The following is a 24,615-nucleotide window of genomic DNA, read 5'->3' as shown; positions in this document are numbered from 1 at the left end:
GCCGTGCCCGCCCCTGATAGGCCGGCGCGGGGCGGGGTTGCCTCGGGATTGGCTGGGGGCCGGGCAGGCGGAAGCGCGCGCGGCCCGCCATGAGCCGGTTCGGGGGCCGCACGCGCGAGTACCCGGCCGTGTCCATCGACCGCTTCGACCGCGACAACCTGCGCGCGCGCGCCTTCTTCCTGTCGCACTGCCACAAGGGTGAGGGGCCGCCAGGGTCCCCCGTGTGTCCCTCCCCACGTGCTGCCCTCCCCACGTGTGTCCCTCCCCCCCTCGTGTCGTCCGGCCCGCCCCCCGTGTCCCGCACTGACCCGGTGCCTCTCTCCGCAGATCACATGAAGGGGCTGCGGGCGCCCGCCCTGAAGAGGAGGCTGGAGGGCAGGTACGGCCTGCGGGGGGTGGCTGGTGCGCGGCAAAGCGTGAGCGAAACAGCGTGGGGAACTGCCGTGGGTCATTACCCGCAGGATGGGGATGTGACAGGGACATCTCCCGCTAGATCAGGTTGCTCCCAGCCCCGTCCCACCTGGCCTCGAGCACTGCCGGGGATGGGGCATCCAGAACTTCTCTGGGCAGCTTGTTCCAGTGCCTCACCACCCTCACTCACTGTAAAAGACTTCTTCCTTGTGTTTAATCTAGACCTGCTGACTTTCAATTTGAAGTCCTTCCCCCTTGTCGGCACCATGTCCTTGTAGAAAGTCCCTCTCTATAATTCTTAAAAGCCCCTTTAAATATCAAGTGATCGCATTAATGTCCTCCCCCCAGAATTTTCTCTTCTTCAGGCTGAAGAACCCCAACTATCTCAGCCTGCCTCCATAGGAGAGGTGCTCCAGTCCTCTGAACATCTTCATGGCCTCCTCTGGACCTGCTCCAGCAAATCCCTGTCCTTCCTTGCTGGTGTCCCCAGACCTGAATGCAGCACTGCAGGTGGGATCTCACAAGAGCAGAGTAGAGGCGAAGAATCCCTTACCTTGTCATGCTGCCCACAGTGCTGGTGGTGCAGCCCACGATCTGATTGTCTTTCTGGGCTGCAAATGCATGCTGCTGGCTCATGTCCAGCCCCTCGTCCACCAATACCCTGAGGTCATCTGCAGGGCTGCTGTTAACCCATTTATCCTTCAGTCTGTTTTGATACCAGGGGTTGCCCACATTCAGGTGCATTTGGCCTTGTTGAACTCCATGATGTTCATGAGCTTCATGAGGATCTCTCTGTTACTCCCTGGAAGTGTGTTGGTACACAGAGACAGTGCTGTGCCTGTGCAGTGAAGGGAGCCAGCTTTGCTCTCTGAGGTGTATAAACAAGCAGGCAGCCAGCAATTTGAGGGAGAAAGTTATTCCCCTCTGGCTCCACTTGTGAGACTCTTCTGGAGTACTGACTTCATCCCTGGGCTCTCCTGGATAATAAACCAAGAGGTGTTTTGGAGCAGGATCACCATGCTGGTCTGGGGCAGGAGTGTGTGAGGAGAGGCTGAGAGAGCTGGATGTCTTCAGCCTTAGGAGTAGGAGACACTGTGTTCACTGTTTGCAGGTAGGGGCAGAGAAGATGGAGCCAGACTCTTCTTGGAGGTGCATAAGAAAAGGGCAAGGGACACCTTTGTCACCATGAGGATGATCAAACGTGGCAGTGGGCCCAGGGTGGTTGTGGACCAGTTCCTAGGCTCTGTTTATCAGAGTAAATGTTGCATCTCCTCAGATGCAAGCAGAGAATCTCTCTTTGCTCATCAGGTCTGTGTGCACAAGCTCAAGCTTCATATGGAGTATTCTGTGTTCTGCTGATTGCTGACTGTTCCAAATTCCTGTTCCAGGGCTGTGTGCAGGCCTATAGAAACAAGCAGATAGGTCTGCACATGGCCATGTACCACACACTGCATTTATGTCAGCACAAAACCATGCAGGCAGGTTTAACTTGCAGGAGTAAGTTTGGGTTTACTGTGCTGAAGAAAAGCCTGCAGGATTCCAGCTCTGCAGGTCTCCTTTCATGAGAGGTTTCTGTGCACAGCACAGTTTTGATGTACTGGGTGCCAGGTGCTGATGTGTCGTTAGATTGTTCCTTGTGTTTACTTTAAAAAACACTTATCTGTGTTTTTTGTCTCCTCACAGCTTGAAAGTTAAACTATACTGCTCACCAGTAACTAAGGAATTGTTGTTGACTAACTGGAAATACAAGTTTTGGGAGAATCATATTGTGAGTGTGTGTTTATTTTGAAATTAGTGCTTTCCAAGCAGTGATTCCCAGAAAGAAGCTCCCAGCTCCTTGGAGTTGTCTGAATATTGGTGTTGATACAGTGTTTCAGGGCCTAAGTACTTCCAGCAATGTGCCTATCCTGCTGCTTGCTATGTGGGTTTATTGCTGTTTGATGTTTAATTATTTTTCCCTCCACAAAATTGTTCCTTTTCTCTCAGCTTCAGCTTTACATGGCCTTCGTCTTTACGTCAATCATTTGCACACTGGAATTCGTATTAATTTCCTTACCTTGCTCATGTCTCTTTGCTGCTGTCCTTAATTTTTCATTTGCTTCACTGAAAGTCTCTTATTGCTTGGAGTATATATATAATCTGTAGTTATATTCTTTTCCTTTGTTTTTTTGGCAAATGGACAATAACATGAAGAAGTTTTAGTGGTATAAAATCACTGAAGAACTTAATAAATTTACATGATTTCCAGCGTTTGGAGCCAAACTGCAAGGGATTGGTGTTATGTACAGTGTTAACTACAGCTTGTAGTTATTTCCTTCCTTTTGCAGATGGAGGCATTTTGAAATTGAACATGAGGGTTTTGGGTTTTTTTTTTCAGAAGTAAAAATAATTCTCTCTGCACAAACACAGGAATGTGTACTCCTGGTGATTTGTGGGCTCTGCTTCTGGTAATAGGGAGCAGTGGGTAGTGCTGCAGCACAGAGCTGTCCTAGCAAGATCCACGGCTGTGCTCTGGGACTGGGATGTTTTGGGCTTTGTAGTCATCCAAAAATAAGGCATGTGATCCATCCAGGAACAAGAGCTGTTGCTGTAAAAAGTCCAACATGCTCTAACTCTTGTAGGCATGCATAACTTGGTTGAGGCATCTCCATTTAATTTTTAGATAACTTTTAGGAAACTTTATTCCACTGGAAATGGAAATTTATTACTTACTATGGGAAAATGAGTTTAATTTTACTGGCTTAGCATTAGCCACAGTGAGTGCTAGAGATGTCTACATGATGAGTATCTGGTTGTAAACATGAAACACAGTGTTCAGTAAATCCTATAACACAATTAATCATTTTGTTACAGGTTGCATTGGAAGTTGACACTCCAACTCAGATATCTTTAGAAGATGAAACATCTGGTGAGGTAAGTTACAGGAATAAAAGATTCATATTAGTATTGGGCAGTAATGCTGTTTAAGTGAGTACAGGAAACACAGCTGCAAAATCCAAAGTGGACAAGCTATTTTTAAAATGCATGTGCCTCTCCTCTCCTGTAGTGACAGAACAAGGGGTGATAGTTTTAAACTAAAAGAGGGTCAATTCATACGAAATATAAGGAAGCAGCATTTTACAATAAGGATGGTGAAATACTGGAACAGGTTGCCCAGAGGGGTGGTGGATGACCCATCCCTGGAAACATTTGAGATCAGAATGGGTGAGGCTCTGAGCAACCTGATCTAGTTGAAGATGTCCCTGCAAAGGGTTTGGACTGGGTAAACTTACAAAGTCCTTTCCAACCCAGACTATTCTGTGATTTTCTACTTGCTCACCAGGAACCAAGGAAGCAGAACTGTCTTCTGTCCAACTTGTGTAATGTATGAGCACCATACAATATTTGGTCCTCTCTTCTGCCATGACAGGATGGTCCTTGCTCTCTAGTGCTTGTTGCAATGTGAAGAGACTCTCTGGATTTAGAAACAATGCTAAATGCTGCAGGAGGCTGTGGGGAGTAATGCATTGGTTTCACTGTTATGATGAAAGTACTGGTAGTACTTATTACAGTCTGAAAATAATGCTAACCCATCTCTTCCAGAAAGAAGATGTAGTGGTGACACTTCTGCCAGCTGGTCACTGTCCAGGTTCAGTCATGTATGTCATCTCAATACTTAAAATGTTTCACCACCTGGCATTTAATGCTTTATATTGATGAGTTTGACCCAAGTGTTGCTGTTTGCAGGTTTCTGTTTGAAGGTGAGAATGGCACTGTGTTGTACACGGGGGATTTCAGACTTGCAAAAGGAGAAGCAGCCAGAATGGAGCTTTTGCATTCAGGGACCAGGTGAGCTATTTGTGGGATATAGAAAGAATAGAAGATCATATGGCATGGACAATTTGGCTAGGTATTCTTTCTTTTTTTTTTTCCTCATTTTTTATTCTGGATTAAATATAATTGCAGTGCTGCAGTTACAAGCCTCCTTTGACTTATTGCTTGTAATAAAGAGGTAGAATTACCTCCTTTTGAAGAGAGGAAGTGGTGTGTCTTAGCATTGTGATGCAAGGTTTATTCTGATATTACATTTCTCTCCTCCAGGGTAAAGGACATCCAGAGTGTGTATTTAGACACTACTTTTTGTGATCCCAATTTTTATCACATACCAAGCCGGGTAAGTCTAAATAAACTGCAAGAGGAAAGGCCCTTAAAACTGTTAATTAATTAACCACCCCTTTGTTAGATAAGTCTTGCAAGGCAATGCCATTTTGCACTACCAAATCACAGCACTTTGGAAGTATCTTCCAAGATGACTGACAGCCTTTTCTACACTTTTCAGGAGGAATGTTTAAATGGGATCTTGGAGTTAGTGCGAAGTTGGACCTCACTGTCTCGTAATCATGTTGTGTGGCTGAACTGCAAAGCTGCTTATGGATATGAGTATTTATTCATAAACCTCAGTGAGGAACTTGGAATCAAGGTAATGTTTCTCTGATTGTTGTTTGGAACAGATCCTCAGTAATGATTGTGGCCAGTCACTGAGCTGGCAATGGTTCTTCAGAGGGCTGCTCTAGGTGACAGTTGTGCCTATTTCATTAACTTCTCTTAAAATGTGCAGTTGTGCTCAAAATGAGTTAGCTAGTTGACCTCAGTCTGGGACATCTGGACTTTCCAAAGAGAGGTTAATTCCCAGCTTTCAAGCTCAGCATTTACCTCTCTCCCTTTTATTTTGTGAAAGTGATTTGTATACAGCATTTATAATTAGTAGATCTGTTCTGACTTTCTCATGAATATTCATCCCTCTTCAGCATAGAAGGCATGTCTACTTGTTCTAGATGTCCAAGTTTTGGCTGACACATCTCTGCTTGGACATAATTAGTGGGAGTAATAACTTAAATGCCTGCCAGCATTTGGGGAGAGCAGAATCACATCTGTATAGCTGCTCCAGCTGCAGTCAGTCAAACACATTGAACTACTGAAGAGTAAACTCTGCCTTTCTCTAGGTGCACACGAACAAACTTGGTATGTTCAGGAACATGCCAGAAATCCTGTGCCACGTTACCACAGACCGACACACGCAGATTCACGCCTGTCGACATCCTCGGGTGCGTTTGTTCTGCAAAGCCTCCCCTGCCTTTGCTGATGTTTGGGACCTGCTTGGTTAATGAAGACTGGTGAAATGATGGCTTAATGTAAAGCAAAGTGAAAACTTAATTCAGTGGGTTGAAGCTTTTTAAAAAAAAAAAAGAAAAAATACATTAGCTTATGCCAGAAATAATTTAACTGTATTTGAAACCTAAAAATTGTGGTTTTAAGTGAAGTGAGACAAGCAGCAGACTAGATCGATCAGGTATTATCCATTTCAATGTATCAAAAATAGGTAAGATGATCCCTGCTGCAGCCACACACTGTGTGGTTTTAATATGTGGCCTTCTCTTTCCAGGGTGTCTGTCAGGCTGGAGGCTCCAGCTTGGAGGAGCACAGGTAGAACTCAAAATGGCACACTGGGGCATTCGTGTCTCTGACTGATTTGCTTTGCTAGCTGCACTAAAGAAGCAAGGTTGTGACAAAAAGTGTTTTAAGGCATTTGGAAGTGAAAGAACGTGGTTTGGGTAGATACTATGTTGCTTAATTTCTGGGTTAAAAAGGTCACTGCTGAACGTAATTTTATATCCCATTGGACAGGATGATGACTGCTTCCGAGGCAACAGACTGCCCTGTGGGATGACTTGCCACAATGGAACTCCCCTGCACATAATCAGCATCAAACCCTCCACTATGTGGTTTGGGGAAAGGAAAAAGAAAACCAACGTAATAGTGAGGTGAGTGTTTGGGCCACACAGAAACCTGTTGTTTCAGATTTGTATCTTGTCTGACACTTGTATAGCTGAATCTCAGAATGGACTGAGAGCAAACAAAGTAAGCTAAGAGTAGGTTATGCTAGTCTGTTGACCGAGGATAAAAAGCAGTTACCTAATTTTTGTGCCTGTTCTGGTTTTTTTTAGGACTGGGGAGAGGACATACAGAGCTTGTTTCTCTTTCCACTCTTCATACAGCGAGGTTTGTATACTTGTACTACTGAGTATATATTGATTAAGAAAATGTAAAAAAGTTTTGATTATTCTGGAGTGGATGACATGACTTGTCACAATAAAAGAAAAATCTTGTCAGTAATAAGACATAAGGGGATAGGAAGTTCTGGATGCTAAAGACAGAGAAATTTATTTTAATATAGCTGCAGAGGAACTTGTTAAAGTAGGGTAGGATTACAAGCCTAGTTTTTGTCCTCTGTTCTCAGTGTACAGGTCACTGCTACAATTGTTTTGATTGCCTTTCTGTTTTAGATTATTGTGTAACTATGGGATGCTTAAAGCATACAGTTTTGGTTTACAATACATTGCTTATCTACTGTGACTCAGATTTGGGTGGGTTTGCTTTCTTTTCTCTGCCCACACATTTAGACAGAATTTTCTTGCATCCTGATTGCTGCTGTTGCCCCTCTTCCTGTGTTAAAAACTAAAAGGAAATTGGTCACTGCAGCATCCTCCCCACAATCACACACTTGCATTTAATTTGACTTGATACAGCTCTAAAAACACTTCTTTCTCCTAAGAAACTGAAATGAAACTGGATCAGTGCTAACAATGAACTGTCACAAAGTCTTGCACTACAAATAGAGGAAGGAAGTACTGTTTTTAAGATCCTGGTTGAGTTTAAATTTGCTCTGCCGTGCAGAATTTTAAATGGAGGTCCCAGTGTGGAATTTGCTGGTGGAATATGGGGGGTAGTGTAACTGTAAGACTCCTACCTCCACATGCAAACATAGATGGTTCTTTGTCTTGGATTGAGACAATTTTAAGGAGAACATTCTGGAACAAGTTGTCTCCCTTTATAGGTTCAACTAATCCCTTTCCACCAATAAGGAATGAACATCAGTAGATAGAAGTGAAATAGTAACAGTTTACTAACAAGGGGGACAGCAACAGGCAAAAAAATAACACTAAATAACTGCTGGATACAAAATTGCAATAACATTATGGGTCACCCCAAGACAGTTCTGTCTGTACAGATAGGAGTGTGATCTGCAGCCTGCAAGTGTTTCCAGTGCTCAGCACTGAAAAAGCCTCAGCTGGAGTGCCCCAAACCAGACACAATTCTTCAAGAAATTTACTGGAGATCATCTGGAAGACAACAGCGTAAGGCTTGGGAAAAGCCTTGTTTTGTCATAATGGGCTTTTGCAGGGGACTGAAGAGAGTTTAAGAAAAGTCTTTGAGGAAAGGAATTCCTGATCTGCACAACTGGAGACTTGAAGTTCAGTAAGAAAAGCATTCTGAAAAGATCAACAGCAGTAAGGACAGGGAAGCACTGGATCACATTCCAGGTCTGCCCAGCCTCTTGTTTCAGAGCTAGTGATGGTCTGTGTAGTAATTGATAATTGCAGTGAGGTGTTAGGTGAGGCTGAGTTCTCAGCATCCTTTCAGGTCTGTTTCCTTGTTCCAGAGATATCCACTTTGACAGAGTCATGGTTAAAATTGGTCTTTATCTAAGACTACTAGTAGTACTTTGGGATGTGCTTGCATCAGTGCTGCCTTTAAGTGACATTCTTAACTGCTGATGTAACTTGTTAAATTGCTTCTTCTTTTCTGGAATTTAGATCAAGGATTTCCTGAGCTATATCTGTCCTGTGAATGTGTATCCCAATGTACTGCCAGTGGGTGGAACAGAGGACAAAGTTATGGAAATGTAAGTAACAAGTGGCTGCTAGAGGGAGGTGATCCAAACTCTGTTCTTGTAAGGACAATTCCCCTCCTGAATCTCAGCCTCTCAGGAGGGCAACTGCATTTTGCTTTACTTGTCTGAGAATTCAGATTTTTTTTCTGTATTCAATCCCACAGACTTGGGCTTTCTGCAGCACATGTGTATGTTGAGCTGAGTGATTGTATCCTACTTCTGTCTGTGTAGAGGCTTTTCTGCTGGTAAACTCTGTTTGGGGGGAAGCTGAATACACACATTCATCTTGCTATGTTCTGTGACCCGTTTCTATTCATCATTGCTACTTCTCAGAAGTTTCTTTTAAAGAGGATTTCTCTGGGGACTTGAACTCCTCCCCTCCACACAGCATCAGAGAGGCCAGTTCTCTCAAGCTGCTGCAGATGTTGGCAGTTTAAAAAGTGCCCTTGGGGAGCAGGAGAGCTGTGGTATCTCTTAGTCTGGACAGAACAAAGACTCCTGTTCCTTTTTCCTTTCCTCCTTAGTAAGAAAGGATACTTACACTTAATAATTTCTAAATAAAACTACAGTCAGATTTTGAACACTGTTGTCTTCTCTAAGCAAGGAACAACATAGTTTGTAAATTATATACATGTTTTAAGGTAAACATATTGAAAGGACAGGTTTCTACCTTTCAGCTGCTTAAGCTTACCAATGAATTAAGAACTTTGCCCTACGTATTGCTGCCTTTGCTTTAACAATTTTGCTCCAGTGCCTGTGAAAGGCTTGGAGCAGTGTACTTAAAACAAGTTAAAAGATTTACTTTTGCTCCTGAAAGCATTTGCTGAGTTCTAAATATTAACTGCTTTTCTCATTCCCCTCAGATTAAAGCCATTATGCAGGTCATACAGGAGAAACATAGAACCCAGGTACAAGCCCTTAGGAATATTGAAGAGAGCCCACAAGAGAGAATTATCTGATACAGGTAAAGGTTCTGCTGGTGCATCTGTCCCTGTGAGGCTCTGTGCTAGACAAGGCAAGGCAAACACTGTCAGTAAAGTCTGTGACCCCTCCAGCTGGGTTAAGGAACTTTTTCCTCAATTTATACTAAATGAATTTTTGTTAAAACTTTGCTCTCAACAAGGTTTTAGCAGAGCAGAGATGTTTAGTAAATTCAGTAAGACTTTTCTTACTGATTTTCTTTTCCTGTTTGTTTCTTGACAGATGAAGATGATCTCTTTGATTCAGAATTAACTTCTACAAGGCCTAAGATTCCAAAACAGCAGAGAGGAGAGAGCAGGCTCTCCAGCACAGGCCAGTCTGAAAATGCTGAAGGAAACATCAATGAGAGCACAGAAACTTACCAAGGGCCCACAACTTACACCTCCCTCAAGGTAGACTTTGTGGACTGTGAGGAATCAAATGATGATGATGAAGATGATGAAGAAGAAGAATCTGAAAAAAATACAGCTCAGTTTCTTTCCCATGAGCCAGATGCCTCTTCCACAGCCAATTTCAATGGATTAATCGGTGACCAGCAGGAGTCTAATGCCAATGTCCCTTGCTGGGGTGAATTCTTTACGGGTAATAAACTAGAGGAAAGCTCTGAAATTGAGGACAACATCCCATCTTCAGCAGATGCTGGAGGGTCCCAGTCACTCTTTAGTGATTCAGATGGAGTAAGTGACTCAACACACATCTCTTCCCAAAATTCTTCTCAGTCAACACACATATCAGAGCAGGGGAGCCAAGGCTGGGATAGCCAAATGGACACAGTGCTCATCACCTCCCAGGAGAGAAGTGCCCTGGAACTCAGCAAAGGTGGGAGCAGAGTGGTGGTTCCTGTGCTGCAGGAGACTTCCAGGGACACTCAGCCAGACAGCAGCAGAGGGAAACCCTCAGGCCAGAACAGACCTTGTGCCCATGATGGTGCCTGTGACTTCAACAGCAAAGGCTGTGAGCAAGCTGCAGAAGCTGGTGCTGGCCACGTTCAGGATGTGCTGGTGGAAATAAGTGACAGCCCTAGGACTCCTGATCTGGAGCTGAAGAGGGATTCCCAGAGCTCCTCTGACTTTGAAATTCCCTTGACCCCTGATGCTGAAGCACCTCAGCCAGATAAACTGCACCATTTATACAAGAAGCTCGCAGCAGGTGAAAACATAATCAATGAGAAGAAAGTCTTCTGAGTACAGGTGTAACTGATTACCCAATGGTAATACCCAAGATGTTTATTAATATCTGAATTCTTTTTCTCATTCCTATCTGCAGCTATGCTGAGTCATGCTTTTTTCAGAAATATCTTACTGTAAGAACTAAGAATGTGCAGCCTCTGTAACTTTATTCTTCATTCCATGAAATACTGAAAAGGAAGTATTATTCCCAGAAGGGACAGTGAAAGCCTTCTACCTCCCAAAGGTCAGTCCTCCAGAATTATAAGTAGACTAAAAATGGACCAGACAAAACCAAGGGTAGAACACTAAATGAAATTTAGTGTTTATTATAAGCTCTAAGAGTTTGCCTTTGTAATGTGATCTCAGGTTTTAAAAAAATACTGCATTAACTGTGGGGAGGAACACCTAAGAATGACCATGTAAACAAGGCAGATGTAATTTGGCTTTAATGACTATTATCATTGTTTATCACAACAATTTAATCATTATTTACTACAGTTATTTTTAAAACCAACTGCAGAACAGGGTAAAGGATTACTGAAATTGTGAGGGGGTTTGAATTTGTTTTTAAGTCAAATTGTTCATTTTAAGAAGTCTCTCTTTACACTGAGCAAGTGCTATCAGGCTTTAACTCCTGAATGAGGTACTGCAGACCACTGTCTCTGCTTCATCTGCATTACTTAAGGCTATGGTACTACAAAATTTCACCTCCTCTGCAACATTCTGTAGATTTCACTGTTTTAAATCAAGACAACATGTTCTCCATGCATGTGTGCCATCAAAACTCTCTGCCAAAATTCTTAACTTCTAACTTGGAAATGTAATTCAGGTTTTTCTTAAAATGGAGTGCCTATGAAATATCCAAACCACAGAAGTAATCTAAAAATACCTGAGGTTTTCCATGTATGTGGTCTTAAGTCCCAAAGAATTAAACATATTTTAGCACAACATTTCTCCCCTCTAAATGACTGTGCCTTCAGTCATTGTGCCATGTTTAGTGACATGTGAATGTTAAACCAGCCAGCATTCTGCCACAGGGAACAGAGGTGGGAGGGTCAAATCACTTTTATCGTCGATGTATGAATTTAAAGATATTCAAGATCCATGTATTTCTCCACTATTACCTTTCCTGCTGTTTGTGGGATTTGTTAACCTAATTTCCAAAAGTGATCTACCAGCTCTGGGTTTTTTTTTTATCAAGCCTGAGTGAGGGGAACTGCTATTGGAACTACCTCTGTGAATAAAGTCAGAGCAGAACCTCTTCTGTTTGCTCATTTCATATCTGTTCTGTGCATGTAAGTTCAGGGCTGCTTTTACCAGGATGCTCAAATATACAGGAATCTAGTCTGCTTCAGGCAAGTGTAAATTTATACCAGTTCTCAGCAGCCCTAAACTGAAAACACATAATTTCCTCATGATCCCTCTGCTGGAGTCCTTACAGTCCTAGAAAATTCAGGTACAGGCCAGGAATTAGGAGGTTGCAGTTTTAAAGCAAATTCTACTGCCACAACTCATTTTGAGAAGCTAATTTTTTTTTAAGAATGACAACAACAAGAGAAAAACTAAATTTAATTTATTTTATCAAAAACTATAGGAAGATAGCAATACTAGAGATGACACAGTATGAAAAGAAAATGTTCCTGAGCTTACAAACTGCATATTCTAATACAGTTCCTAAAACATACATTAAAAATAACCAAAAGATTGATTTAACTTGGAGATTAAATAAATAGACAACAGCTTTTCTTACAGGTGATCTTGCAGCTTTAGTTTTGCTATTAAAAAAACAAAATTAAACCAACAAAAAAGAACAGCTGGAGGACAAGCCACCAGGCCCCAGGTGCATACAGATGACTGAACTGGTGACCATGACGATGCCAACAAAGCAAAACAAAGGCAGAAGCTGGGCTGGTTTAGGTTCCCTAAGAAACTAAAACCAGCTTTTTCTCCTTTTCCAATCTGGCAATTTTCTGCCAAACTCATAAAGACAGTAAAAGGAGTTTTAAAAGTGACATGGTGTCCCCTTAAGTTAATTCACTGACTGCCACCCAAATCCACTGTGCATATGTAAATATAAAATACTGTTCAAGGCTCTAAGTTAGAAACTGGATCCATGGGTTTCCTTCAAATAAATACAAAATACTGCTACCTCCCAGAACATAAATTAACAGTTCTTTATTTATGGCAGAAGATAACACATATATCCTGAACAAACAGCAGTGTTATTCCAGTGCTGTGATAACATTCACTGCGTCTGGAAGAGGCAGACATTACACTCCAGTAAAACTGCCACAACTGTTGCCTTCTAAAATGCATCTACCTCCAATATGTAAATCAAACTGGGCATGGGGAGAGACAGAGCCTGGGGCCCAACCTGTGGCCCCAGCAGAGGGGAGGCCAGAGTAAAGAATTCATGTCTTGCTGCAGGGACAGGGCAGGCTGCAGACTGCAGTGGATTAAGGAGCTGGAGACTGTAGATTTCATCCACACAGAATGCATTGCTCATTTGAGCTACATGCAAGAGAAAGCGCTAAGGACCCCAAACAATGCAAGATCATCTAGAGTTTGCTGACATTAAAGCTCCACATTCCACTTAAAACTTTAAATTAAAAAATCATTAGAGATATGGCATCATAAAAACTGAAGAGATTCAGCATTTATCGACTGTGTGGATACAGGTAAGCCTGATCACATCAAATACTTTTAAATCTAAGCAAACTTTCTCCTATGCATTAACAATATAAAGTCTCTATTTCAATGTGTATCTCTGTATTGTAGATTACAAAATTCACAGAGCATTTCCAGGAGCCCATGCTCTTCACCAAAACTGTGAAACTGATTTTGGCTAGTAGCATATAAAATGTCATTTGCTACCAAAGAGCCAAATCTTCAGTACAAATGCAACTGTGCTTCTTAAGGAACAACCTTGAAGTACTCTTTTTGAAGTGCTAGTAATTAACATGGAATTTAAGGCATTTTCTAACAAATTAAGTAAACAGTTACATGCTAGGTACTTGACTTCATTCACCTGAGCCAACAGCTGTGCACCTTATAAAGGTAACTAGCTGACCTATGATACATAGCCAGCATCCTGCTATGGAGCATCCATTTATGGAGCAACATTATTCTGCCTGACCCTGTCAACATTTATGTGACTTGTAAGCAATATGCAAGTTTTACAAGCTTTGAATCCGTGAGAATAAAGCACTTGGATCATCCCTAGAGCATGGACCTTGGCTGTAACTCCACTCATCACCCACCTCAACTCCTCTTCAGTGGTTTTGAAGCCAAGCAAAACTTAGCACATGTTATGAATAGATCGAGACAACTTTAAGATGATCGGGGAAAAAAAAAAAAGATGACTCAAGCAGCTGAAGAACAGCACATTTCTCAGCCTTTACATTCAAGAACATCTTACAAATGCCTACAGCAAATGGGTATACTCACCCCTAGTCTAACTTCACTGAAGTTAACATTTTTGCAACCAGAAAATACAGGCCTAGTATCTTAGAAGTCTGTCACTAGGTAAAAAAGACACAGTATGTAAAAACTTAATCCAAACCAATTGTGAATATACATCAATCCCAGGGTACTTTTGCACCTAACATCTCCACAATGCATTGGCTTTGTTAGACAACAGGCTGCTCTCCTTAACCTTTTGCTATCTGTTTCCAAACTGTAGCCAGCAAATTGTTTCAGCCATGACTGCCAAATTTCTGCAATGAAAACAAACAGTGAATGTTACTTCTGACAACATCATATTTAAAAATGCTCTGTGGAACTTCAGTCCTCCTATAGAATCCTAACTAAAAATCAGAGCATAACAACTGAAAAAAATTCTACATCACATCAGCTAGAAGTTTTACACCTGCGATCTGTTAATACCAATTACAGAATCACAGAATCAGTTAGGCTGGAAAACACTTTTGAGATCATCAAATGCAACCTATGACTGAACACCACCTTGTCAACCAGACCATGGCACTGAATGCCACATCCAGTTTTTTTTAGAACACCTTCAGGATGGTGACTCCTCTCTGAGCAGCCCATTCCAATGTCCAATCACCCCTTCTGTGAAGAAGTTTATCCTGATGTCTAACCAAAACCCTCCTCCCTGGAACAGCCTGAGACTGTGTCTCCTTGTCCTATTGCTGGTTCCTGGGAGAAGAGACTGACTCTCACCTGGCTGCAACCTCCTCTCAGGGAGTTGTAGAGTGATAAGGTCACCCCTGAGCCTCCTTTTCTCGAGGTAAATGATGGAGAGTGGCTTGGCTAGCTCTTCTGCCAGCTCCCTCATCACCGTAGGATGGATCCCAGCTGGTTCCACAGACTTGTAAGCATCTAAATGACTCAGAAGGTCTCTGCTTCCTCCTGGATTACAGGGGAGCTACTCTGCTCCCCATCCCCATCTACCAGCTCAGGAGGCTGTCCTAAGGACAGCTGTCAGCTGAGCAAAGAAGGTGTTAAGTACCTCATCCTTTTCCTCATGTTTGGTAACTATATTCCCCCACTGTGTCCAATAAAGAATTGAGGTTTTCTGTGCCCCTTCTTTTGCTATTAATGTAGATAAAAAAACATCTTTTGTTATCCTTTAAACAAGTGGCCAGGTGAAGTTTTAATTGAGCTTTTGCCTCTCTAATTTTCTTTCTGCAATTACTTCCCTTGCATGGAGTACCATGAACACTTTAAAATTTGCACTCCTGTGAATCTTTATTTACACACTGGCTCTCCTTAATCCCTCACCTTGTTGCCATAAATGTTACTGCTAAGCTCTTCAAGCTTTTCTTTATATAACAAAAAAGCAAAAGAACTGTCAGAACTAAGATGTAGAATTCAATCAAATGCCTCCTGACTTCTCAAGCTATAGAAAATATGTAACAACACTTCATCCCACTAGAATCAGCTCCTGAAGCCCTATGGCTGAAAGCTCACACTCAAATGTCAGTGACAAGATGAACATGAGTCAGCAGTGCCCTGGCAGCCAGGAGGGCCAACCTTGTCCTGGTATAGCATTGCCAGCCAGACAACAGAGAGGACTGTCCCACTCTGCTCTGCACTGGGGCAGCCTCACCTCAAGTCCTGGGGGCAGTTTTGGGTGCCACAATGTAAAAAAAGACATTGAAGCATTAGAGAGCATCCAAAGGAGGCCACGAGGATGGTGAAGGGTCTGAGAGGAAACCTTATGAGGAGCATCTGAGGTCACTTGGTCTGTTCAGCCTGGAGAAGAGGAGACTGAGGGGAGACCACATTGTGCTCTTCAACATCCTCATAAGGGGAAGCAGAGGGGCAGGTACCCATCTGTTCACTCTGGTGACCAGTGACAGGACCTGAGGGAATGGCCTGAAGCTGAGTCAGAGGAGGTTTAAACTGGGTATCAGGAAAAGGTTTTTCACGCAGAGGGTGGTTGGACACTGGAACAGCTCCCCAGCGAAGTGGGCAAAGCACCAAGCCCAACAGAGTTCAAGAAGTGTTCAGACAATGCTGGCAGGCACACAGTGTGACTCTCAGGGATGGTGCTGTACAGGACTAAGAGATGGACTCGATGACCCTTGTGGGTCCCTTCCAATCCAGCTTATTCTATGATTCTAAGGATATTCAAATCAAGATATATTTTAGAGTTTTCTTTGCATACATTTTACTGCTTCCTAAACAACAGTTCTAGAAAAATGAATTTTTAATCCCCATTATCAGTTTTGTATTGGCTTGAAACACTACAATCTCTTCCTTTGGCCAACGTCATTTCAATTACAAACACCATGCCTTGTTTTCACCATCCTTATTTACATTAGATGTAAGAATACTTAAATATATGTGTGAAAGAAGAGTCTTCTTAAAACACATTAAAAAAAGAACAAAATATTTGTGACTTTGGATACCCGAACTCAGTTGAGATAACCTCTGCAACACACAGCTCCACATTTACAGACAGTTCTGATCCTCTTTTTGGATGGGCTAAGACCTTCAGCAGAGTCTGAAGTCAGATCTATTGAACCTGCAACACAGATAAACACAAGTAAGGAAGTTCTAAAATATAGACTGAGACCATGCCTGGTATTCAAACAGCTTCCAAAGGCCTTCTAACACCCTGGTTCAAAGAGCTGTGTGTGAAGCTATATTCACATTCTACTGACACCCTTGTTACAACTACTTGTACAACACCTGGCATACACATCAGAATCCAAAACTCAGACTTGAGCTTTGTACCCACCAGCTAACCACACAGATCAGCTGAGAGTGCAGCTGGCCTTAAACATCAGTGTTCACAGACTACATGGAGAGAAAGAGGAGTTTCAATGATTCAAGATCAATTTGGCAGTGTCATGGTTTAAGCCCAGCTGGCAATAAAACCATGCAGACACTTGCTCACTTCCATCCCAGCAAAACAGGGAGGAGAATCAAAAGTAAAACTTACAGGTTGAGATAAGAACAGTTTAGTAACCGAAACAGTAAAATGTTGTAATAATGATGATATGCTGATGTTGATTATTGTTATTATTATTAGTTATAGTAGTAGAAGAAAAAAACAAACATGAGTGTTGCACATACAATTGCTTACCTATGGCTGACCATATGACTATGATGACATATGACCCAGATGCCATCCCTAAACTCTGATCAGCCCCTTCTGGACAGCCCCCAGTTTCCATACTGCTCATGACATCCTCTGGTATGGAATATCCCTTTGACCAGTTCAGGTCACCTGTCTATGGTCCCTCCCAGCTTTTTTTCACGTTTTTTTGGGTACCTCCTCACTGGCAGAACATGAGACACAAAAAAGTCCTGGACTTAGGAAAAACACCACTTAACAACCAAAACATCAGAGTTATCCATATTATTCTCATACTGAATCTGAAACACAGCACTGTACCAGCTACTGAGAGGACGTTAACTCTATCCCAGCTGAAACAGTTGTTCCATAGGACCTACATCTGCAACTGAGGCCTACAAACACCACAATCCAGAGACAAACCTATGGTGCCTCATGCTGTTGAGCTGTTACAACTGCCTTAGTAACTACCACCAGCAGATTACCTAGAAAGTAGTTTACCTGAAATGCCAATTTGAATAAAGGAAAGCTTTATTTAAGGGCAGCCTGACTGTTCCTTTGAGCATTCCTGGGACAAATCTTCGAAATCATTTGCTTCACCAGACAATCCAGCCACAATCCCTGAAGTGCTAGGAGCACTGAGGGAGGCAGTGCACTAGAGATGCAGGCAAAGGTTTCTGGGTGTGCTTTTCTCTGCACTGCTTTGAAAGCCAGAGCTGTGCTAGGGAGAGCTGTGCCTGAGCTGAAATGCTATCATCAGACAGGCTGCAGTAAAACCCACCAGCACCCCAAAACTCCCACAAGAACCTTAAATGTTAAAATGTGCAGACCTTTCATCTGATAGTCAAAGGTTAGCTCTTCTCCAGCCTTGATGGTTCGGGTAGAGAACAGCGCTATGCGAGGAAGACGCAAGTCGAGGTTATCAATAAACACGTTGAAGACTTGAAGATTTGGATCACACTGTAAGCAAAAATTAATGCAGTTTCTGTTTAGAAAAATTAACATTAAACTTCACTGAAGTGTTTAAGTAAACCAAGGTCACAGGAAAGGAAGAATTGTTCTTGTCTCAGTGACAGAAGTCTGCAAACTAAGTTATCTTCTAAAATCAACAAACTGAAATGTTCCAAGAGAACATTCATAGCTCAGATTCGAGTTCTTCCAGGAAGGCAACCTTTACATGTTAGGTAGACTACATTAATATGCAACAACCTATAAAACAAAAACGGCACCTTCAAAGGGGACAATAAAAATGATGACAAAGTAATTAGAGCTATATTCAGAGGTTGATATTTACCTACAAAACCCACAAAAAGAATTACAGTTAAAAGAAAACTAAAAACAACCTAGTATTTCAAGCCCCCCACACTCACTACTCTGTACTGATGTTTAAGCATTGCTTCCAGGCCGGAGATAACATCTTCATATTATGCATTAATTTTTACTGTCAACTGCAAATCTGCTTCTGAATTCCCTGCCACAGGCTGGGTGGTAGGAGGAGGGTGAAGGTCACTAAGCAGGAACTAGAAACCACTTCCTCACTTTCTCTGGTTTAAGTGCCAGAAGTCAGTAGTCCCTGAGACTGTTAAAATCTGCATGCTTTTTTGCTCTTCAACAAGTGAAATAGATCACATGTTAAAGAATCAGAAGTGAAGTTACAGACATTTAACTTTACGCTGAAGACTAAGAATACTTCAGTTCCATTTCTGAATGTGAAGAGCAACTTTCTGTATCTAAAGCTCTTCATCCTTCTCCCTGGCAAACCTGCATGGAATATAAGTATCATCATCTCACAAACCTGAAGACATGAATTTTCTGCATTTGTAGAACACTGACTGCATACCTCACAAACATTTGATCAGTAAGAAATAATTTTTAGTTCAGGGATCCTTACAAATGCAGTTCAGCCTTCTTACTTTAGGTACTTCAGTTGAACTTGAATAAAACAATGAAAAAAGTTGCTCTTTAAAAATCTACTTTTGAATTCTCTGACAAGTTTAGATCAGGAGGGAAAATTATATTTCTCCCCTGTACATACCTAAGAAAGCACAGGAATTTTCTTTTTTCCCTTTACCACGTCTGCAGGACGAAAGTCAGAGTAACATTTCATCCTGTCCAGCTACAAAATAATACATCAGTTCCTGTCACCTTTGACTCCTGGTTCATTTTATTAAGGACCTGTCCCATGTTAAGTATTTCAAGTACTTGGAAAAAAACACAGCCAAAGCAATCCTATTTTGATTGTCTAGAACCAGTGTACTCAGTGAAAACTCCAGTCCTATAGGATGTCCAATTCAGGCATCACCTCACTCCCTGATTTTCATAGGCAGTCTCAGCCCCAGTAAAGCCAAGTGTTCTGCTCAATTTATTGCATCATCTGATTGACTGGACTGTGCTGGCATGAAGCAAACTACTCCAGAAAAACTGTGAATATGGTAAGGAAACGTCTAAAGTGGAAGACATTTCTGGCACAATTAGGATAATTCTCCAAATTCTTAGATACAAAACAAGGTCTTACACTGTGGTTCACAAAGTGGGACACATTTCCATATCGAGCTGCATCTACTGTAAATTCATCTGAGTCGTAGTCCAAATCAAACAAGTATGTATTTCCCTGGTTGTCATAGAATTGGCCTCGCCTCTCTGCTTCCTCACTTGTAATAACCTAAAAAAAAAAAAAGAAAAAAGAAAAAAGAAACCTGCATCATGTTATTATCTATTCCTAAATCAAAACAAAAATCCCAATCAAGTTAGAAAAAAACTTTACTTAGTAAAAAATACCACAGTAACTTTTTGATGTTGAAATAGCTTTCCATCTAATGAATGAAGAATACATAAGAGTACATACAGCTGAACTAATTAGGGACTGAGGCTTCTCTGGATGCAATTTGTCTACAGCTGATGCACAGCACTACCTTGTCTCTGGAAAAAAAAATATCAGCACCCTCTGTTAATAGCTGTGATGATAACAATACAACCAACTGTACACACTTTTTCCATTAGACCCAGAAAGCCTCATTTACTTCACATAAAACCAAGATGCAACCTTCTCCCTTTGCACAGATGATCAACAGGTACCAGTCTTTAAAATCCAGTCACATTTACAGCCTGATATTCATTTCCTCCCTTCCCAGAAGCATCTCTTCCTGCTATTTTTGACTGCAATGAAAGATCCTATTCATGGCAGCTTAGACAGACACACCACTTCACAAAGCTCAATCTATTCAATTAGGCGAGCGTGTCACTGTCAACAGAAGAAACAGCTTAAACAACTTCATCTGCAACCTGTCACTTTAAACACATTCTGTTGTGCAGATTCAGCATAGAAATAATAATTTGGCAGCAAGAGAGATTCAAAATGTGATGCAATTGGACAACAAATTCCCCTAAAATCTGACAGATGACATTTGAGAACTCAGTAGTAGATATTAAGCAGATTCAGGTGAAAAGGCAAATACACATTCTTTCCTTTAAGCAACAAAATTACATAATCACCTTTCTGCATTAACTCACCCACAGAGATATTTGTAATGTCTGACCTCTTGTCTGTTTAAAGGAAATATGTATGAACATGAGCAGCTAGAAGCTTTGGGGCAGGAAGCATGGAGGAAATCTACTTAAGACCATAAACACTGCACAAAGGGACAGAAGGAAACCCTTTGAGTCAACATAGCACCAAGGCATATTTGTGGTAGAAATGCAACACATTGTAACAGAGAGGCTTCCAGGAGCTGCTTAAGTGAAGAGCACTCGAGCAGAGCAGACGCTGAACCACACGGCAATACAAAATATCAAAAACTCAAGGTCTGTATTTCATAACATAAAAGTTCTCTTCAAAATAGTATAAGATTGAATAAACAGATAATGTCCATACTATGAGTCTTAATCTTGCTGCTGAATTAATCAAAAGTAATAAATATGCTTGGAAATACTACCTTAGAAGTTCAGACAAAACAGAAAAGGAAGGGACTGACAGACTGTGCTGGGAGTTTCATAACAACTGGGCTCTGGGAACAGCAAAAACTATAATAAAGATGATCAGGGAAGAATGAAGAACGTGATTGCCATGAAAGAAATTAAGGGCTTGCCTCTAGGAAAACTATTAGGGCATGGCATGTATCTAAAATATTTTTTTTAGTGCCATATAAGATAAATATTCTCTTTATAGTTGACCTTTTACAACTGCTCTGGAATGAAGGAATGTTCTGGACAATATAATTTTGCTGTTGACTTGAAAGTCTATTTATCTCTTTACTCAAAAGCAGACTGATCTATTTTACAGTAGAATCACAGAATGTCCTCAGTTGCAAGGATCCCACAAGGATCACCAAGTCCAACTCCTGGCCCTGCCCACGACATCCCCATGTGCCTGAGAGCATTGTCCAAACACCCCATGAACTCTGTCAGGCTTGTTATTGTGATCACCACCCTAGAAAGCCTGTTCCAGTGTCTGACCACCTTCTGGGTGAAGAAGTCCAGAAGAGTTGAAACTGAGAGAGAAAGCGCATAAAGATTTTATCTAACATCTCCTTGATTGTATGTAATTCACCTATATGAGCTAAATACATACCTACCTCTCCAACATACTCCATCACAAAACTGTTGGTTTTAATTTTCTGGAGGGTTTTTACTCCCCAGCCACGGCCGTTGTTGGTTCTGAAGATGCAGAGGGAATATGGGGTCCCTTTCTGTACAATCCTATTTGGGCAGTCAGGCCCACACCTACAATATGAATTGCACTCATAGATGGGCAGGCCAGGCTGGATCTTCAATTTCTTACGTTTATTGTAAGCCAAAATAAACCCAGCCTCCTTCGGACAGCACTTCTCAGCAGGGCAGTCAGCACATTCACAGCCAGTCGTTATTCCATTGAGCACATTTATGCCTGGAGCAGGTTTATACTCATTAATGTAGTAGAAGTCTAAAGGAGGGCCTTCAAGATCCACAGTGTTTTCTACCAGAATCATTGCTTTATGATTCTTTTTCCTGTTGAGTTCTTCTTTCCATCTCTGCAGAGCTATTCTTTGCTTAGCCTTCTTTACAATGTAATCTGCAATTGCAGGTTTCAAAGCTTTAACATGGTTTTTCACTTTCAGTGCTTTGCCTTCTCTCCCCCGAGACAAGTATTCATTCTTGTCTCTAAGAAAGTTCTGAAGAAGAACTGGGCAGTTCAGATGTTTCCGAGGTTCCCAAGTATTTGAAGATTCTGGCCATCCTTTCCATTTCACAAGAAAGTATGCTTTGCCCTTGAAATACAGAAAGAGATACAGATTTAGCCAGAGTTCATGTTGCTGAAATCCAGCATCACAGAGCACACAGACAATCTCAAGAGCTCTGGAGTTAAGGATCAGCTCACAGTGCAGAAGGTCTTGATGTCCCCATAGCAATTACAACTGGGGAGAAAGAGAAAAAACAGGTTTTTTGTTTGCAAATTAACCTATAGCAAAACTTTGCATTGTTTACATATCATCTCTAGGGGCAAAGAAATCAAAAGTTGGGATAAATTCTGATTGCTAATGTCATACCTAGAGGAGGAGGAGGCTAGTTTGTCAAGGCAGGTGGTAAGTTATGCTAACGTGCTGTATGACTCGTATGCACAAGCAGAATGCAGCCATACCACATACGGAACAAAAAAATTTAATCCAAAATTTAGACAAAAAAAAAAAGTCTAAACCTTACTATTGGTCATATCAACCATCCTCCCAGAATAGTAATTAATTTGATACATGTAATAGTATATTTACAATGAAGCAGAATACACTTTGTAATTATTTTAAAAAGGACAAATAACTGTAACAAGGACAAATCATGAGACTGAATTTCACAGGAATCCATTTGCAGCACATGGCCCTAATTCTTCATCTAACAGACTAAAAGAATCAAGAGAGAAATACACATGGCTGTCTGCAAATAAAGAGAAGCATCATAATTCATACTGAGCTACCACCTAAAGCATCAGCATCAGATACGCAAAGGTGAAATATTTCATATTCCAACATGTGTGTAATTTCAGGAAAAGATTTTCCTTCCACATACTGAAAGTAGCAGTTTACACCACTTTCTGTTTACAGTTCAAAGTTTAAAACATATTTAATTTGATGCCCACAAAAGCTTTGTCCTCACTACCTGCTGCTTTATATTATGAATAAAACTACCTTTGGCTTGCTTCTAAATTTCAGCTGAAAGAGTGATCAAATTGATCTGTGTTTCTCTTACCTCTTCTACCTTGTAGTCACACAAATATTCCACCTCATAACTCTTTACACTCTTGTTGGTGATTCCAATGGATTTACATGTGAGATTTTCCTTCCTACACAATTCTTGGAGGGTCTCAAGTGAAGCTAGACATGGCACATACCAGGCTACAATAAGAAAATTGGTAAAGAATCCTATTTAATGTCTCAGCTAAATTGAAATCATTATGCCTTATCCCAGAGTCCCCACATTACCATTTGCCATAGCAGTCCACGAGTCTCTTGAACAACTGCAGCGCCTCCAACTCAACCCTTCTCTAAAGGGTCAAGAGAAACGCGTCAATGATTCCCTCCCTGCGCCTTTATTCTGTGTAGCACGTATACTTATAGAGAACAACAAATATTTTGGAGGGCAGAGACTTCCACAGGTGAAAGTTACACTAAGCATAGAGCAATTTTTCTACAGTTACAGCATCGCATAACAGAACTACGGCAAGCAGGAAACCTCCATTCTTCAGTAAGACCGCCAAATTTCTGTAGTCAAGCGCAGCCGAGCACTTGCGATGCAGCCATGGTGACTGGACTGGGAAACAGAGATCCACAGCCCCCATCCAGAAGGATCGCGGGTGCCCCGTCAGCCAGGCGGGACACTCCGCGGGGCAGCAGGGCCGGGCAGCACCGGGATCGAGGGGTTGGATGGAGTCCCGAGCGGGAGCCGCGGGCTGTGGGGCCGTGCCCGCCTCCCCCCGGGGCTCTCCCCAGCACGCCTCACGGCGCAGGGGCGCGGGAGGGCCGGCGGTGCCTTTCCGCGGCCGCAGCAGGATCGAGCCTCTCGCTCCGTGTCCCACCCCCGTCCCATGCTTACCCCAGGCGCCTCCCGCCCTCCTCCCACCACAGCTCCCCTGGGGCAGCGGCAGGATCCCCAGGGAAGGGGGCAGAACCCCCAGCCCTTCCCTCCCCGCCCCGCCGGGGGTCTGCGGGCAGGGGCGGTGGGAACGGTCCTGACGGAGCCGGGCGACAAGCACCGGCAGCGGCTCCCAGCGCCGAGAGCGAACGGGAGCCTTCCCCCCTGTCCTTTCTCCCTCCCGGTCCCCCAGCGCCCGGAGCAGGGCGGGCAGAGCCCTGAGGGGACAGAGCCCCGGGCGGCCCCGTCCCCAGCCCGCTCCCCCCTCACCTCCTCGCCAGCCCTCCATGTTGGGGGGGGGCGCGCCGGCTCCGCCCCCGGCCGGAAGAGGGCGGAGCGCAGCGGGCGGCGGGCGCTGCTCCCTTTCCCGCCTCTGCCGTGAGGGGCTGCGGGCGGGACGGGCCGGAAGAGCGGAACGGAGGGGAGGAGAGGGGCGGGGGAAACGCGGCGGGACGGATTTGAAGCCTTTGCTCTTTGTCCTTTCACAGAACGGCGGTGCCGAAGGAAGCACGAGGCAGCTTCCTCCCCGCGCCCCTCAGCTGCGGAGCGTAGCGGAAGAACCGCACTTCTTGATTTGAAAAAAGTTACAGCATCGTCACAGCTCCCTCCTCAGATGAGGTGTTTCGTGTTAACGGAGCTTTCACAGAATCACACAATCGGTTAGTTTAGCAAAGGCCATGGCACTGAGTGCCACCCTCAGG

The 24,615-nt window shown here is 42.8% G+C and overlaps 2 protein-coding genes across 3 annotated transcripts; one reads left to right on the top strand and one right to left on the bottom strand.

The window, feature by feature from the left end:
- Window positions 1–39: 39 nt before the first annotated feature.
- On the top strand, window positions 40–11,533 carry DCLRE1C (DNA cross-link repair 1C). Its single transcript, XM_085083136.1, has 14 exons — window positions 40–198; window positions 328–379; window positions 2,095–2,179; window positions 3,265–3,324; window positions 3,994–4,049; window positions 4,138–4,239; window positions 4,492–4,564; window positions 4,730–4,870; window positions 5,394–5,495; window positions 6,076–6,212; window positions 6,396–6,450; window positions 8,046–8,134; window positions 8,986–9,086; window positions 9,326–11,533. The coding sequence occupies exons 1-14, from the start codon at window positions 90–92 to the stop codon at window positions 10,285–10,287; spliced, it is 2,124 nt and encodes a 707-aa protein (XP_084939262.1). The 5' UTR covers window positions 40–89; the 3' UTR covers window positions 10,288–11,533.
- Window positions 11,534–11,829: 296 nt separating this feature from the next.
- SUV39H2 (SUV39H2 histone lysine methyltransferase) lies at window positions 11,830–24,412 on the bottom strand. Of its 2 annotated transcripts, none has more exons than XM_085083158.1 (7): window positions 24,185–24,412; window positions 23,266–23,327; window positions 23,033–23,178; window positions 21,391–22,062; window positions 19,335–19,481; window positions 17,650–17,779; window positions 11,830–16,264 (listed from the first exon to the last, which is right to left on the bottom strand). In XM_085083158.1, exons 2-7 carry the CDS (start codon window positions 23,273–23,275, stop codon window positions 16,155–16,157), a joined length of 1,215 nt encoding a protein of 404 aa, XP_084939284.1. In that variant the 5' UTR covers window positions 23,276–23,327; window positions 24,185–24,412; the 3' UTR covers window positions 11,830–16,154. The 2 variants fall into 2 exon arrangements, with proteins under 2 accessions (XP_084939284.1, XP_084939274.1); XM_085083148.1 differs by lacking the exon at window positions 23,266–23,327 and having other exon boundaries at window positions 11,830–13,988; window positions 16,149–16,264.
- Between the last annotated feature and the right edge of the window lie 203 nt (window positions 24,413–24,615).

Source organism: Lichenostomus cassidix, chromosome 1Aa (genome assembly GCF_008360975.1).
Source record: "Lichenostomus cassidix isolate B80296 chromosome 1Aa, HeHo_3.0, whole genome shotgun sequence".
In the NCBI taxonomy this organism is placed as follows: Eukaryota; Metazoa; Chordata; class Aves; order Passeriformes; family Meliphagidae; genus Lichenostomus; species Lichenostomus cassidix.
Note: the sequence above shows the minus strand (reverse complement) of the source record. Positions and strands in the feature narration are given on the sequence as shown.

Coding starts and splice junctions, on each gene's coding strand:
- SUV39H2 (XM_085083148.1), bottom strand. Junction 22,063..23,032: donor GTGACTACAAGGTAGAAGAG/GTAAGAGAAACA, acceptor CTGTATTTCAAG/GGCAAAGCATACTTTCTTGT. Junction 19,482..21,390: donor TGATGGAGTATGTTGGAGAG/GTAGGTATGTAT, acceptor TTTTTTTTTTAG/GTTATTACAAGTGAGGAAGC.
- DCLRE1C (XM_085083136.1), top strand. CDS start 90: ATGAGCCGGTTCGGGGGCCGCACGCGCGAGTACCCGGCCGTGTCCATC. Junction 3,325..3,993: donor AAGATGAAACATCTGGTGAG/GTAAGTTACAGG, acceptor CATCTCTTCCAG/AAAGAAGATGTAGTGGTGAC. Junction 4,240..4,491: donor CTTTTGCATTCAGGGACCAG/GTGAGCTATTTG, acceptor TCTCTCCTCCAG/GGTAAAGGACATCCAGAGTG.